At 58.8% G+C, this 13,445-nt stretch overlaps 1 protein-coding gene across 2 annotated transcripts; it reads right to left on the reverse strand.

Annotated features, from left to right (window-relative positions):
* Nucleotides 1-2,192: 2,192 nt before the first annotated feature.
* Nucleotides 2,193-12,880, reverse strand: RCOR2 (REST corepressor 2). 2 transcript variants are annotated; one of them, XM_075939100.2, is made up of 12 exons: nt 11,974-12,880; nt 9,644-9,700; nt 8,856-8,936; nt 7,388-7,440; nt 6,820-6,981; nt 5,428-5,552; nt 5,163-5,232; nt 4,690-4,923; nt 4,447-4,524; nt 4,158-4,215; nt 3,726-3,952; nt 2,193-3,470 (listed from the first exon to the last, which is right to left on the reverse strand). In XM_075939100.2, exons 1-12 carry the CDS (start codon nt 12,098-12,100, stop codon nt 3,123-3,125), a joined length of 1,620 nt encoding a protein of 539 aa, XP_075795215.1. In that variant the 5' UTR covers nt 12,101-12,880; the 3' UTR covers nt 2,193-3,122. The 2 variants fall into 2 exon arrangements, with proteins under 2 accessions (XP_075795215.1, XP_075795216.2); XM_075939101.2 differs by lacking the exon at nt 11,974-12,880 and adding an exon at nt 10,148-10,352.
* Between the last annotated feature and the right edge of the window lie 565 nt (nt 12,881-13,445).

Here is a 13,445-nt window from a genome sequence, read left to right on the forward strand (position 1 = left end):
TTTTTTAAAATAAAAGCAACAAAAATCTGCTCTGGCCCCGACGCCGCCCCCTGCTGGTGGGTCAGGGAATGGGCTCTGTGTGGCCCCCTTCTGGGGGGAGGGAATGGGTCCTGCCATTGCCCCCTCCTGGAGGGCCGTGGCCCAGCTGGGGTCCTGGAGCAGAGCTGTGATTCAATGTAGTTTTCCAGGTTCTAGATTAAAACTTTCCAGAAAGAGCCACTGCAGCCTCCTGTTTTGTATTCCTCTGCCCATGCCCCGTCCTTGATCTCATGGCAGCCCCCTCCCAATGCTTGAGGAACAACAACTGGGCCCTCTGGACACTCCCCCAGAGGCAACCATGCAGCAGCAGGTGAGGGAATCCCTGCATGAACAGCCCCCTTCCCCAGCAGCAAGGGAGCTGGTTTGGCCAGAGCTTAGGCTGGGAGGTGCTGTAGAAATACTGTTTATAGGTGGAACCTGGGCCTCTTTCATGCCCATCCTGGGTTCATTAGCCCTGCTTTTTGTTCTGGAGCCAAACACCTGTGGGGTTGGGCCCCAGTTCTGCCCCTCCTCCAGGCCCCTTTACAGTCAGCAGTAGAGGTGCAGGAGCTGCAAGGTCCCTGGTGCTGCAGCCTCAGACCAGCCCAAGAGGTGGGGGGGGGGCTAGCTGGCTCCCCTAGAGAAGTGCTGGGCCACCTGTGGCCCATTGAGGTTCTGTGTGGCCCTTGAGACGTTACCGTTTGCCCACACATGGGGTTGCCAGATTCTGCTGGTTTGCGGCCACATGGGGCAGTGTTACTGAAGTGACGTGCGTAGAACAAGGGCAAGTGAAGTGAGGTGCCTGCTGATTGCAGACAAGAGCGTGAGAGCCCCGCGCTCCCTCGGCAGCTCATCAGAGCACTGCCACGGTTCCAGCGACAGCCCGTCAGCAAAACTGCCCTAGCCCAGGAGACCGTCTGGGATATGACAGGCCTGCGGCCACTGAGGAGGACCACTCCTGTGCCCCCCTCATTCGCCTAGGTTGCTTGGCTGCCCTAGAGCCACAAGGCTCCCCTTCTGCCATGTTCTATCACTGGCAGGGCCCTCGTCCCAGGCTTGAGAGGCTAGATGTATAGGTCCAGCCCAGCTCCAGGGCTGTTGGCCCCTTAGACTGTCCCTGTCCAAGTGAATGTTTCTTTCTCAGCCCTAGCTGCTGGTGGGTCCCCATCCTGTCCTTGGCCCCACCTGCAGGCAGCTGGGCAGTGCAAGGGCTCCAGGCTCCTCTGGCTGGAAGTGCCCAACCTTCTCCTTCAAGAAGCAGCCACTCCAATGCCGCAGCCCACTGGCAAAGTGGGTGAGGCAATAGCTCTTATTGGTCCAGCTTCTGTGGGGATGGGGGCTGCCAGCCAGTTACTTGAAGCTCCAGACCCAGAGAAAAGCAGCTCTGGGGCTTGCCTCTGCCCCCAGAGCAAAGCTGGTCCAGTAGAGAGACTGCAGTTAATCTACAAATGTAACCCTGTTACGCTGGGACTGACTGGTTAGTGCACTACAAAGCCAATTTCCCTGGCCTTTACAGCCACATTTTCACATCAGAAGCTACCAATGGGATATATCCAGCCCACTTAGCCTCATTAACACTGGTCCCATAACTAACAGGTACTGCTTTCTGTTAGAGATCTTGGTTTCTGTAATTTCTACTCCCATCTCATCGGATGAAGTAGGTTTTACCCACAAAAGCTCATGATACTCGCCTGCCTTGTCTCTGCTAGCTTGGCTTGGGCCCGGCTATGCTGCATCCAGCCGGGAGGGTCCAGAGCCAGTGCTCCCAGGGCCCAGAGGTGCTGGCTGCTACTCCCAGAGGTTTGCCTAAGTCCTCGCAGAAGCTATCCTATCAGTGTCTGCCTTGGCCAGGCTTGGGGAGCAGACATTGGCCCAGGGCACTGAGAGAAAGTGGGTTGTGGGCTTAGCCTGGTGTGCCCATTGACCAAGTACTTGCCCTTCCTGCCCCAGGCAGTGGGAGAGGGAGGCTCAAGGGTATGCATGGCACCCCTGCCGTGCAGGAGTTGGGGCAGTTGATGTTTGGGAGGCTGGCTGGCAGCACCAGTGATCTGGGGCCTGGGAGGGTGGCTGAGGGAGGTGGAGGGCTGGGAGTAGCAGGGTGTGGGGGTGGCATGAGAAGATGTCCTGCGGGTGAGGGCAGAGGGGTGGGAGAGCTGCACAGCGACGACTCGGGACATAGTAAAATACTTTTATTCAAAATGCAACATGAACATAACTCCACCCCCTGTAGCATCTACTTCCCCACCACCACCCCAGGGCCACAAGCCCTGTCTACAAATGCCCCGTTGCCCACACACCAGCAGAGCAGCATGCACCCAACGCGGGAGGGAGGGATGTGCCGTGGCTGTGCAGGTCCTGCCAAGCTGCTGTCCTCTAGCCTGACCCCTCCAGTTCTGTGCTTCTTCCAAGGCCTCTTCAATGCTGCCCCCTCAACGGTCCTGCTCGTGCCTCACCCGGGGTTCTTACTGGTTGCCCCCCACCTGGACCCCGGCACTCAGGTCCTCCCTGGGAGCCAGCGCTGCCGCCCCAGGTGAGGGAGCTGGGCCCCATTTGAGGGGGGGCTTTTGTGCTACTCCTGCCCCACAACATATAATCTCCCTAGCAACTGCTCGGCCAGTCTGGGGCCAGTCTCAGCTCCCCGCCCCCAGCACAAGACCATTCCTCCCAGGAGTCAGTACAGCCCCAGGGAGGAGCATCCCCACCCCAGCTCCCAGGTTGAGGAGGGTCCCTGCTGTGCACTGGGCATGGCTCACCAGCAGGAGTGTGCCACCCTACATGTCCCTCTACAAGTAAAGAACCCCCTACCCCAAGCTCCCCACAGCTGGCATTGGTACCCACTCCCCTTCCTGGACCCCATCCAGAGCCCACATGGGCCACGGTGTGGGGGCTTCTGCTCCCCAGGGGGGTTGGGCTCAGCTAATGCACATCTGTCAGTCTCTCCCCTCCCTGGAGGAGGGAGGGTTTCCAATCCCAGCTGGTGGAGTGAGTCCTAGAGACACCACCCAGTGTATCGCTATGGGGCAGCCAGAACCCCTGAGCCCTCAGCCAAGCAGGATCCAGGGCACTAAAGAAGGGGGCTTCAGCTATCCTCTTCCCCCCTCGCCTCAGAGGGAACTGGAGGAGGAGGAGGAGGAAGGTGGCTCCAGGGTCGCACCCACCAATGAGGAAGGGAGCTGGGGCCCCCGTCCGGGGTGGCGGGAGGCAGCAGGCCGGATGAGTGGCGGAGGGGGCTGGTTGGGAGATAGTCTAGGCTGCAGGAAGCGTCCCTGCTGCAGGGGAGGTGGCTGGCGGTGCAGCGTGGGCGCGGTGGGCAACGAGGGCCGCAGCAAGGGGGGAGGCTGCGACAGTGTGGTGGGTGGCAGCCGGGGGGAGGCGGAGGGTGGAACCACTGTGGTGGATGCAGGGGCCTGCGGCTGCTGCTGGGCAGAGCGGGACACGGCTGTGATCTGCACCTGCAAGGAGAGACCAGAGTGAGTGGGAGCCGTGTGGGACGGATGCCAGGCACGGTGGATGGGCCTTGTCTGAGTCGTGCAGGGCCTATGGCAGGGCAGGGGGCCACAGATCAGACTGTGTGAAGGGCAGGGGGCCATGAGGCAGACCGAGGGAAGCGGCAGAGCTGGGGCTGCGTGTTGGATTGAGGGACGTGAGCTGGGCTAGGGGCAGCAAGGGGGTCTGTGGGTGCAGGTTGGGGCCCTCCCTTTCCTCACCTCATCGTCCTCCTCGCTGCTGGCCAGTGAGACACTGGAGCTCTTGGTGTCGTGGGGGGGGGAGCGGGCCCCTGGAGACTCCCCCTGCTCAGCTTCCCACTCCTGCAGCACTTCCTCCAGGTTGAAGCGGCGCCGGTAGCTGACAAAGAAGGTTTTCACCTGGGCCAGCGTCTTGTTACCAATCACCCCGGCGACAGCTTGGAAATCTTTACCGTACCTGCGGATGGCTGGGGAGAGGGCAGAGGATCAGCTACCCAGGGGAAGCACCAGCATGCTGGAGGGAGTGGGCCCTCTGGGGGGGAGACGGGGCACCAGGTACATCCCTAGGCTGGGGTCACTTAGATACCCAGGGCACAGCCACAATGGGAGGGGCCCTAAGCCCCCAACCCTCACTCCCTGGACATCCCCCCCACTCCCACGTTCCCAGCTCACCCTGCACAGCCAGCAGCTGCTCATCCGTTGTCCAGCGCGAGTTGAATTTGCCGTTTCCCTGGCGGGAGAGGGGAGAGCGTTGGGCCGGGACTCAGACCTGCCTTCTCCCACTGCCCTTCCCCTTGGGGCTGGTCCCCCCACTCACTCCTCCATGGGTATCATACTAGGCTTGTACTTCCTCTCCCCAAACCCTGTGCCCATGAGAGCTAAGCCCAGCACCTCCCTTCCCCCAACAGGGCCTGGTTCCTTCTCCCCTGCCTGGGGGTTTGTGTCTGTGCGCCCATCTCACCTCTGGAGGCCGCAGCTTGTCAATTCCACCTTCCAGGGCCTGCTTCATGCTACTGTTGATCTGCTTGATGCACTGGACCTGGGCGGGTGGGACAAAAGGGGGCTGTTAATGAGAGCTGGAGGCAAAGGTGGCTCCAGGCTTCTCTGGCACTCGAGGGGGATGAGCTGCGGTTGGAGGTGATGCAGCACCAGGGTGCCCGTGTCAGGGCTGGGAGACTGGCAGGGGTGAGGGGGTGGGAGTTACCTGGCGTTTGAGGGAGATGAGCTGCGAGTCAAGGTGGCGCAGTGCCAGGGTGCCCACATCAGGGCTGGCCGAGATGCCAGCGATGTCATCCTGACTCAGGTACATGCCCTTGGGGGGGCGCCGACGTGAGCGCAGTGGGTGGTGCCGATACTGTGACAGCTGCACCTCCTTCCTCACAGGCCCCGAGCCCGATCCTGGACCCGGCCGGCTGCTCTGCAGCTTCTGGTAGCTTGGCTGGCCAAGGCAGGGAATGGAGCTAGTCTGAATACAGCACCCCTAGAAAGCCTTGCTGCAGAACATAGCCATGGGCTGGCTCCTCCCACCATACTCCTGCAGCACAGCTTCCCCCACCCCACTCCATGTGCCCTGCACTCTGCCACCCATCAAGGCAGAGCCCCAGCACGTGGGCGATGTGCCCAACGTGCCATTCAGCACCCACCTGCCTATGAGCCATCCCACCCCCAACCCCTCACCTCCTTCTTGGAGTCCATGGCATCAAACTCCCCCTCGCTGGCAGCCCGTCCCTCCTCCATCTCGTCGTTACTGGGGGGAGCATGGCATGAGTTAGAGGGGATGGTACCGAGACCCCCAGCCTGCCCCACAACCACACTCCCTTGCCCCTGCCCTCCACCCCCTCCATGACCATCCAACCTGCCTCCCCTTCCCTCATCCAGAACCTGCGTCAACACATGTGCCCTGGGATCAGTGCAGCCCTACACCTCCCCCCTCCAACCCTACCTGTCATCCCGCTCCTTCTTGCTGAGCAGCCGGCGCGCTTGCCGGTCCATGACACTCGTACGGCTCCTTGTCTTCTTCCAGGAGTAGTAATACTTCACCAAGCTGGGGATCAGCTTGTCAGGCAGCTGAGGCAGATAGGGGAGGGGATCAGCTGCCTGGAGGTTATGGGGGGGTTGACATGCTTGGTAGGAGGATGAGAGGGGGAAATACAATATCTGGGAATGGAGGGGTGAGGTGCTTGGGGAGACTGAATAGTGCAAGGAGGGCAGGGATGATAGGAAGGGGAAGGAGGAGAGGAAACACTTGTTGAGGAGCAAGAGAGACTCAAGGGAGGAGTGGGATGCTGGGTGGGCAGGGGTTGGAGGAGATGCCAGGTGCAGTGAGACTGGAAGGAGGGATGGATGCTGAGGGGCTGAGGTGATGAGAGATGGGGCAGAAGGGTCAGTATCCCAAGGGCAGAGCATCATCCTGGGGCTTCTGTGTTGGAGACTGGGGAAGGATGGGATGCTGGGGTGGGGTGAAGAGATGCTGGGGGGTGGAGATTGGAGGGAGGGATCAGATGCCAGGTGGGTGAGGGGGGAGAGCCTGGCGGGAGGAGTGTGGGGGGGCAGAGGTGGGAGAAGATGCCTGCATGGGGAAAAAGTAGAGGGGGAGAGGAAGGAGAGGCCTGCCCAGGACCCCCATGGGAAGGAAGGTGGCCCCTCAGCTATGGAGAGCTATGGAAGTCCCTGCCTCCATACCAGGCCCCTATGGAGTGAGGTGGCACCATCACAAAGGTAGGGGGTTGGCACAGGTGGAGATGGGGACATGGTGGCATACACCATCTGCTGGGGATGTGTGGTGTGCAGTCATTGGCACATACCATCTACTGGCTGCAGAGGGAGAGACTGTGGCAAATGCCATTTGGTCACTATGGAGGAAGAGGAGGGAGCCCTATACTATTAGCTGCAGCAGGGCGGTGGGGCACATACCATCCACTGGCTACGGCAGCAGGGCTTGGCACAAGCTCTCTTTAGTAGCTGCCAGGTGGTAGTTGGTTGCACGTACCATTTTTGCTCAGTAGGGGTACATGGAACATATTATGTGATGTTGGGGGAGCAGTTGTAGCATATGCCAACTCTTAGCTGCAGGAGAGATGGCAGGTACCATCTGCTGGCGGGGGGAGGGAACAGGCATATCAGATACCATCTGCTGGTTGTGCAGGTGGGGATGGCAGGGACCAATTGCTGGGGAAGCAGGGAGGCAGGTGCCATGTGCCTGCTGCAAGGAGACTGTAAGTATCATGTGCTGGTTATGTGGGGAGAAGGATGCGCTGGAATGTACCATCTCCTTATTTATAAGGGGTGAGTTGCAGGTTCTATCTGCTGGCTGGGGGGCATGATAGGCACGTACCATCTGCTGGATGCGCGCGAAGCTCTTGCCATGGAAGCTGAAGGCCTGCTCAAATAGCACTTTGTCCTCCACTGTCCACTCGTCTGGAAAGGGTGTGAAGTTGGCCAGGTCAGCCAGAGACTTCTCCACGTCATGTTTGTGCCACAGCAGCATCCCCAGGGCCTGGGACGAGATGGGGGTGAGAGGGGCAGCAGCATCCGCAGGATGGGGAGGGAAGAGGGGGATCCCCAGGATGAAAAGAGGGAGGACTGGCATGTTCTTGGGGTAGGGTGGGGGAAATGTGTTCTTGGGGTTGGGGAAGATGGGGAGATGGAGTGGGAGGGGTCAATGTCCTCAGCCCAATGGAGGGCAGGAGAGATGGGGGCAGAAGGGTTAGTATCCCAAGGGCAGAGCATCATCCTGGGGCTTCTGTGTTGGAGAGTCAGATCAAGCTCCCCAGGACATGGTGAGGTAAGATGGGGTAGCATCCCTGGGACCTGGTAGACACAGGAATCAAAAGCCCCCAACTTTGGGGGCTTTATCCCCACATAACTAATCCATTCAGTGCAGGGGCGGGGAATGTCCCTACCTGCTCAATGTTGTAGCCATGCTTGTCTTTGGCCATTGCAATGTATTTGTCCACTGGGGAGAGAGAAGAAACAAATCATCAGGACAACTCCTTCCTATAGGACCCTCCCCTCCACACCAACTTAGGTATCACATTCACTGTGCAGACCATCCTGAGACAGCACAACACATGCATGGCAGGGAGTGTCTGATGCCAGGTGTGTGCAGGGTGGGGGTTGGTGGGATATTGAATGTGGGGGAAGGCATCTAACACCGGATCTGTGTATGGGAAGGATCTGATACTGGTCATATGTACATAGCTGTGCTTGATGGGGGTAGGTGCAGATGGGAGCATGCCTGATGAGGTAGTGTTCATGCAGGGAGGTGTTTGCTGGGGGGGGAGCATGCACATCAAAGAGTGTCTAATACAATGGGGTGTGCACGCATGGGATGAGTCTGATATGGATCTCTGCATGTGGGGCAGGTGTGTGATACAGAAGGGATACGAGGAGGGGTCTGATGCAGTGGGGCTGAATATTTGTCTCTGTGTCGGGATCGGATATCAGCAAGTGTGGGACCCATCCAGGCCTCCCTCCCCTGCCCCAATGGCTGTGTGGGAGCAACAAGCCAGACATTCCACCTAAGTTCACCCTCCTCCTGCACCAGTGCAGTGCACAGCGTGACCCCCAGCCTAGGCTCTTCCCTGTTCCATTTCTCTGATCCCAGCCTTGCCATCCCCTGCAGGATAGGGAAGCAGGGTTTGGGGCAGTGAATATTCATAGAGAAGGAGAGCTGCTGTGAGTTGACGGGACTCCATGGCCACCTCACCCAGGTCCTAAATCTCACCAGAACAAGTTCTGAAGGGGGAAGGAAGCATGCCTGATGGGGGCGGGGTGGCTGGCAGCAAATGTGGGTGCTCATCTAGAGCATCTATGTGGGTAAGGGAAGAGGCCAGGGGAGGGGTAAACATGCTGGGCAGGGTGGAGGGATTGCTGGGGTAAGGAAAGGGGTAGAGAGGGAAAGAGAGGCAGCACACCGGGCTTGAGGGGGAGGGGTTGGATGAGGGGATTTGTGTGCCAGGCTAGGGAAGGCATGCTGGACAGGGAGGAGGTGCAGCATTCGGGGCTGTGGGGGTTGCTGGGTGGACCTGGGGGCACAGAAGAGGTTGCAGGACTTGGGGAGGGGAGGAAATAGCATGCTGGGCTGAAAAATGAGGAACTGAGCTATGGGAGGCAGGCAGTGCGTTGGGCTGGAGGCAGTGCACTGGGTCAGAGGAAAGAGGCAGTGAACTAGGGTTGGCAGAAAGGAAGAAACCTAGTCTGAGTTGGTGTACTGATCAGCAGACATGGAGGGGGTTGATGGGCCAGAGGAGGGGGCCAGAGGGGTTTCTGGGCTTGCGCCTTGCCCAGATGGGAGTGGAACAGCCCCAGTCAACAGGTGCCCTGGCTGCAGTGCCCATTTGCCAATGATAGGGGCCTGGGGCTACTCACGTTTGGCATCAGACACACAGTGGTTGGGTGACCAGACCAGCATCCCCTTCAGCTCCTTGTTGCTGTAGCGAGCGGGGCTTTCTGCATCAGACAGACAGGAGAGAAAGGGTCAGCACAGAGCTTTTCACGCCAGAATCTACTGGGCCCCACCCATCACAGAGCCCTCTTCTCCCTGCTCTGCTATAGGACACCTCACAAAATAGGGAGCAAGACTCCACAGCTCTGCCAGTGTCCCTCAGTCCTGACCCGCAGCCCTCTGCTATGCCAGCCCTGGTCTCCAGCCACCACACAACTCTGATGATGCCCGTCAACCCTAATCTGCAGCCCCAGTGAAAAAAGCTGAGCCCCCAGCAGCCCAGCTGACACTGGAAGCAGCTGTGGCTCTATGCCAGGAAAAGCTTCTCACTGTGTCAATATGTAAGTGGGAGGAAGGAGAAACTATGGGTAAAGTCAAGCCCAGAGAATGTTGCTCTGCTCCCAGAGATGGGGGAGATGGGGCACTGGTAGGTGCAGACACCATGCAAGGAGGAAGCGAGTACACTTTCCCCCTCTGCTCCTCCACCCTTTGGAACCTTAACAAAGCCAAGCACCCCCATTCAATCCCATCCAGGCACTAAGGGGAGGGGTCTCCCACATGAGGGGAGAAGGCTTCCTGCAAACAGACCAACTGGGGGAGGGGGAGCCATTGATGCTGGGAGCCTGGAGGGAGATTTTCCAAGGAGTGGTGCCCCTGCTATCTCTGCATTCCTCTGCCCCCACAGGAAACCAGACAGCATCAGTGCCCTTACCTGGCTTGCACTCAGGGATCACAGCTTGGTAATCGGCCCCGACCCGAATCATGCTGTCTATAAGGGAAGGAGAGGGACAGGTGTGAGGGTGCCGAAGGAGAGAACCCAGGAGTTAGGCCCCCAGCCCGTTGTTCCCCTCTCCCAAGGAGGGGAAGTCTTGGACCCTCAGCTGACCTAGAGTAGGGCTGGGCTGTGGCCCAGGTTGGTTAGGAGGCCCCCCAAGGTGCTGCAGGAAGTGATGGCTGTATAGGGTGTGCTCTCCCCTGCATTGAGTGCTGACCCCAGTGCAGCGCTAGGTGGTGCTGTGCTGCAGGGAGCTGGGCATGGGGCTCAGTAAGGGGTTCTCTCCCCTGCAGTCAGGGCTGACCCCAATGCCCCAGTGAAGCGCTAGGGGGCGCTGTGCTGCAGGAAGAGCCATGCAACTCAGTGGGGGGCTTGCCCTCCCAGTCAGTGCTGGCTAATGCAGTATTAACTCCCAGCTCTAGCAGCCTTCTCCCTAAATACCCTGCCAAGCAAGTACGGCTTCTCTTCGCTTCCCAACTCCGGTGGAGCTTGTGCTGGGGAGCTGTGCATCCGCGCCGGCAGCCCTCCCGAGAGGTGGCTGCATCCCAGCTCCTGGTAGATCAACAGCCCCCCTCCCCGCGTCTGCAGCTCAGAGCTGGACAAGTCATGTAGCCCCGCACGCACTGGTTCAGGGGCTGCTCTATCCCATTCCCCTTTCTACCGCCCGCCCCTCGCTCCCTTTCCCAGGGAACCTGACTTGTCACAGCTGCAGCCTGATCTGGAAGCATTTAGCCAGCTCCTGCCAAGGAGCTGCCCTGCTTTCACTTTCCGGCACAGGGCCCAAGAAACACACGCGAGGGAGGGGAAGATGGAGAGTGGAGGGTGGGGTGTCTGCTCCTAGAAGGAGGATCCCGTAACCACAGGGAAGATAAACGTGGGAAGGCTCCAGTTGTTCTTGAGTACCACCCAGGTAGCTGCCCCCCTTCCTGCACACTGACCCCCACCTTCTAGGACACACACTCCTCCCCTCCCTCCCAGCAGGGGGTGGTGGCTGGCTGCGCCGCAGCTGTGACAGACTCTCTCGCTGGGGAGGAGGGGGTGTCTTTGGCAGAATTTCCCAACAGCTTGGCCAGCTGGGGGCGGTGGGACGCCACCCCCCGCGCACTTGGGGGACCATACGAGGTCTCGGAGGTGAGACCCTTTCTCCTTAGTGATGGGCTAACAGGGCTGGCAAGGGAGGATGCCCAGACCAGCCAGCACTCCACCCTGTTGACACCCTCACCATCTTCTTGGGTTGCTTGTGCCTCCCCAGAGCCAGCACCAAAGGGGCGTAACTGCCCCCCCACCACACACACACACGTTCCCCGAACGGATTCCACATGGTCGGTAGGAGGAATCGGCCGCTCCAGTATCCTTGGACCCCCAGCACATCCCTAGCTGGCGCTGGTGTGCGGCGCGGGGGAGGGGGGCTAACAAAGCCGGCTGACGCTGGGAGGCAGGCACACACGAGGGCGCCAGGGGACAATGGGGTCGAAGCTGTTAGCAAAACCAACCTTCCAGTGATGCCCCGGCTCTTTGTTCGGTCGGGAGCGCTGCTGCACTCCCCCTGGAGCTAAGTTTGGGAACAGGTTGGCCCCCGATACTCCATTGTTATTCTGCCCCCCTCCGCCCCCACTCCCAGGGATCGGGTCCCAGATGGAATTGCAGGAGCAATTATATATCCAGCATTGTTGCATTCGACACTGTGTTTGAGTCCCGGTCCTCCCCGCCAACCCCAGGAGCCACGGGGAAAGGGGGGAGGGGTCACCAAGTCTCCCCGTTGGACGCCAGGTGAGGAGGGGATTCCGAGGCACCTTTGAAAGTGGGATTCATTCAAGTCACTAGGGAAGCAGCATCGCACTCCGATTCTCCCCCGCCCGCGCACCTCCTGGTACTGGGGGAACCGGGTCACTCCCTGTCCCTTCCCCAGACCCGGGAAGTTGTCGCCAGCTCCCTATCCCTGACCCTTAGGGCCTCGCACTCCAGCGGAGTTTTTCTCCTCCTCGGGGAGGTGCTGTGTACTACAAGTGTGGCGTGACACACACACCCCGTCCACAAGCGCGGCGTGTCACAAGCCTTCCCCCCATCACACGCGTGGCGTGAGCCCCCACCCCTCTTAGTCCACACTCGTGGCGTGTTACAAGCCCCCACTCTCCCCAAACCACATGCGTGTCGCAAGTGAATCATTCTCAGCTCCCGTTCCGGGACACGCACGCGTGATCCGCGTGTGGACCGTAGCTAGCTCCCTGCCCCTTGCACAATAGCTGTGCCCCCAATCTGGCACTTACCGTGCGAATGCTCTTCTTCGCTGCTCTCATCCTCCGAGGTCTGATGATTGCCATTGGTGGCCGATTTCGCCCGGCTCCTCGACAGGATCCCGGAGGCCGGGGCGGATTTTTCCATCACGGAAGGCATTTCCCCCCAGCTCCCCCTGCTTTGCGGCCCCCTCCACCACAGGAATCCCCCCTTGAGCCCTGGTGCAGGGTGGAGGACTCGCGCGCGCTGGTCGGTGGCGATTTGAAATAATCCAAAATTAAAACAGCGAGGGGGCGAAATTTACAATCTCAGAAAAATCCATGGGGGGGACGGATCCCAGGATGGAGGGATCCCCAAAATTTGCTGCAAAGAGGGGAGGATTTCAGGGTTTCCTTTCTCAGACTGAATTTTTTCCTCCCCTTCAAAAGTTTCCTAAACTCCCCTGAATTGGGGGGGGGGACTTTGTAACAAACCCCTTTGCTCCCAACACCTGAAATTCCAGATGCTTCCCTGCCCCCCGCAAAAAATAATCTACCAAACGCAAAAAAGGGAGGAGGAAGTTGGGCTAAAAATGAGGGATTTCCCCCCAACTCTCTCCCCTGGGGACGATTTGACCTCAGTTTCCTTCTATGGCTTCTTTCTTCCTCCAAAGATGTAGCAACTTGTGCACAAAAATAAAAGTGACCTCCAGGAGTAGGGAGTGGAAATGGGGGGGTCCTGATTCCAGGGCCTGGAGATGCAGCAAGAGAAGGGGTGTTACTCAGTGTGTGTGGTGGAGGGGGGAACCCTGGTGGGAAAGTTGCGTGGGCAGGCGGCTTTACAGAAGCTCCTGTGCCTGCCTCCGTCTCTCCTCACACACACACACAATGAGAGTCAGACTATAGCTTCCTCGGTCGGCTCCTGCTGCTTGCTGCTGCTGGGGAAAAGTAGTTCCAGCTCCCCTGGCCTCAGCACCTCCCAGCTGAACCCCTCCGCCTGGATGCACATCTGGCCAGAGGGGGGCAGACAGGGGCAAGAGGCAGGCGGAAGGAGCGGAGAGAGTTGAGCCCAGATGTGTATGGAGGGAGGGGGGAGTCTGCGAGTCTTTATTGAATGAAGGGAGGGGCTGGGTGGGTCTTTATGTTTTCTTTTAAAATGCCATTCTCCCTGCAGAAGGGATGAAAGGGAGAGAATGAGAGAGATGGAGGGCTGTTCAGAGACAGACACCCCCCCTTCCAGTAGGAGGCTAGAGGGGCTAGATTTTGGAATGGATATATTTCTCCCCACCCAATAGGCACCCCACTTTCTGCCTATTGCACTATATGCCTTTTTGGACCAGATGTGCTTAGCATAGATGGATGAGTATAGATGAATGAATATAGATGGATAGATGAAGATATATATAATAAATATGGATACATAGATTTAAATATGTATATAGATAGCTAGGTTAGATAAATGAGTAAATATGGGGAGAGACAGCTAGAGATGGGTAGAAGGAGGGATATGTAGGGTAATAGATGGA

Source organism: Pelodiscus sinensis, chromosome 11 (genome assembly GCF_052426305.1).
Source record: "Pelodiscus sinensis isolate ZL-2025 chromosome 11, ASM5242630v1, whole genome shotgun sequence".
In the NCBI taxonomy this organism is placed as follows: Eukaryota; Metazoa; Chordata; order Testudines; family Trionychidae; genus Pelodiscus; species Pelodiscus sinensis.

Bases quoted from the DNA above. Each gene is read 5' to 3' on its own strand.
- RCOR2 (XM_075939100.2), bottom strand. From the start codon at position 12,100: ATGCCTTCCGTGATGGAAAAATCCGCCCCGGCCTCCGGGATCCTGTCG. The intron at 7,441-8,855 runs GTGAGTAGCCCC...CTCTCTCCCCAG, and splicing joins CTGTGTGTCTGATGCCAAAC to TGGACAAATACATTGCAATG. The intron at 5,233-5,427 runs GTAGGGTTGGAG...TGCTCCCCCCAG, and splicing joins AAGAAGGAGCGGGATGACAG to TAACGACGAGATGGAGGAGG.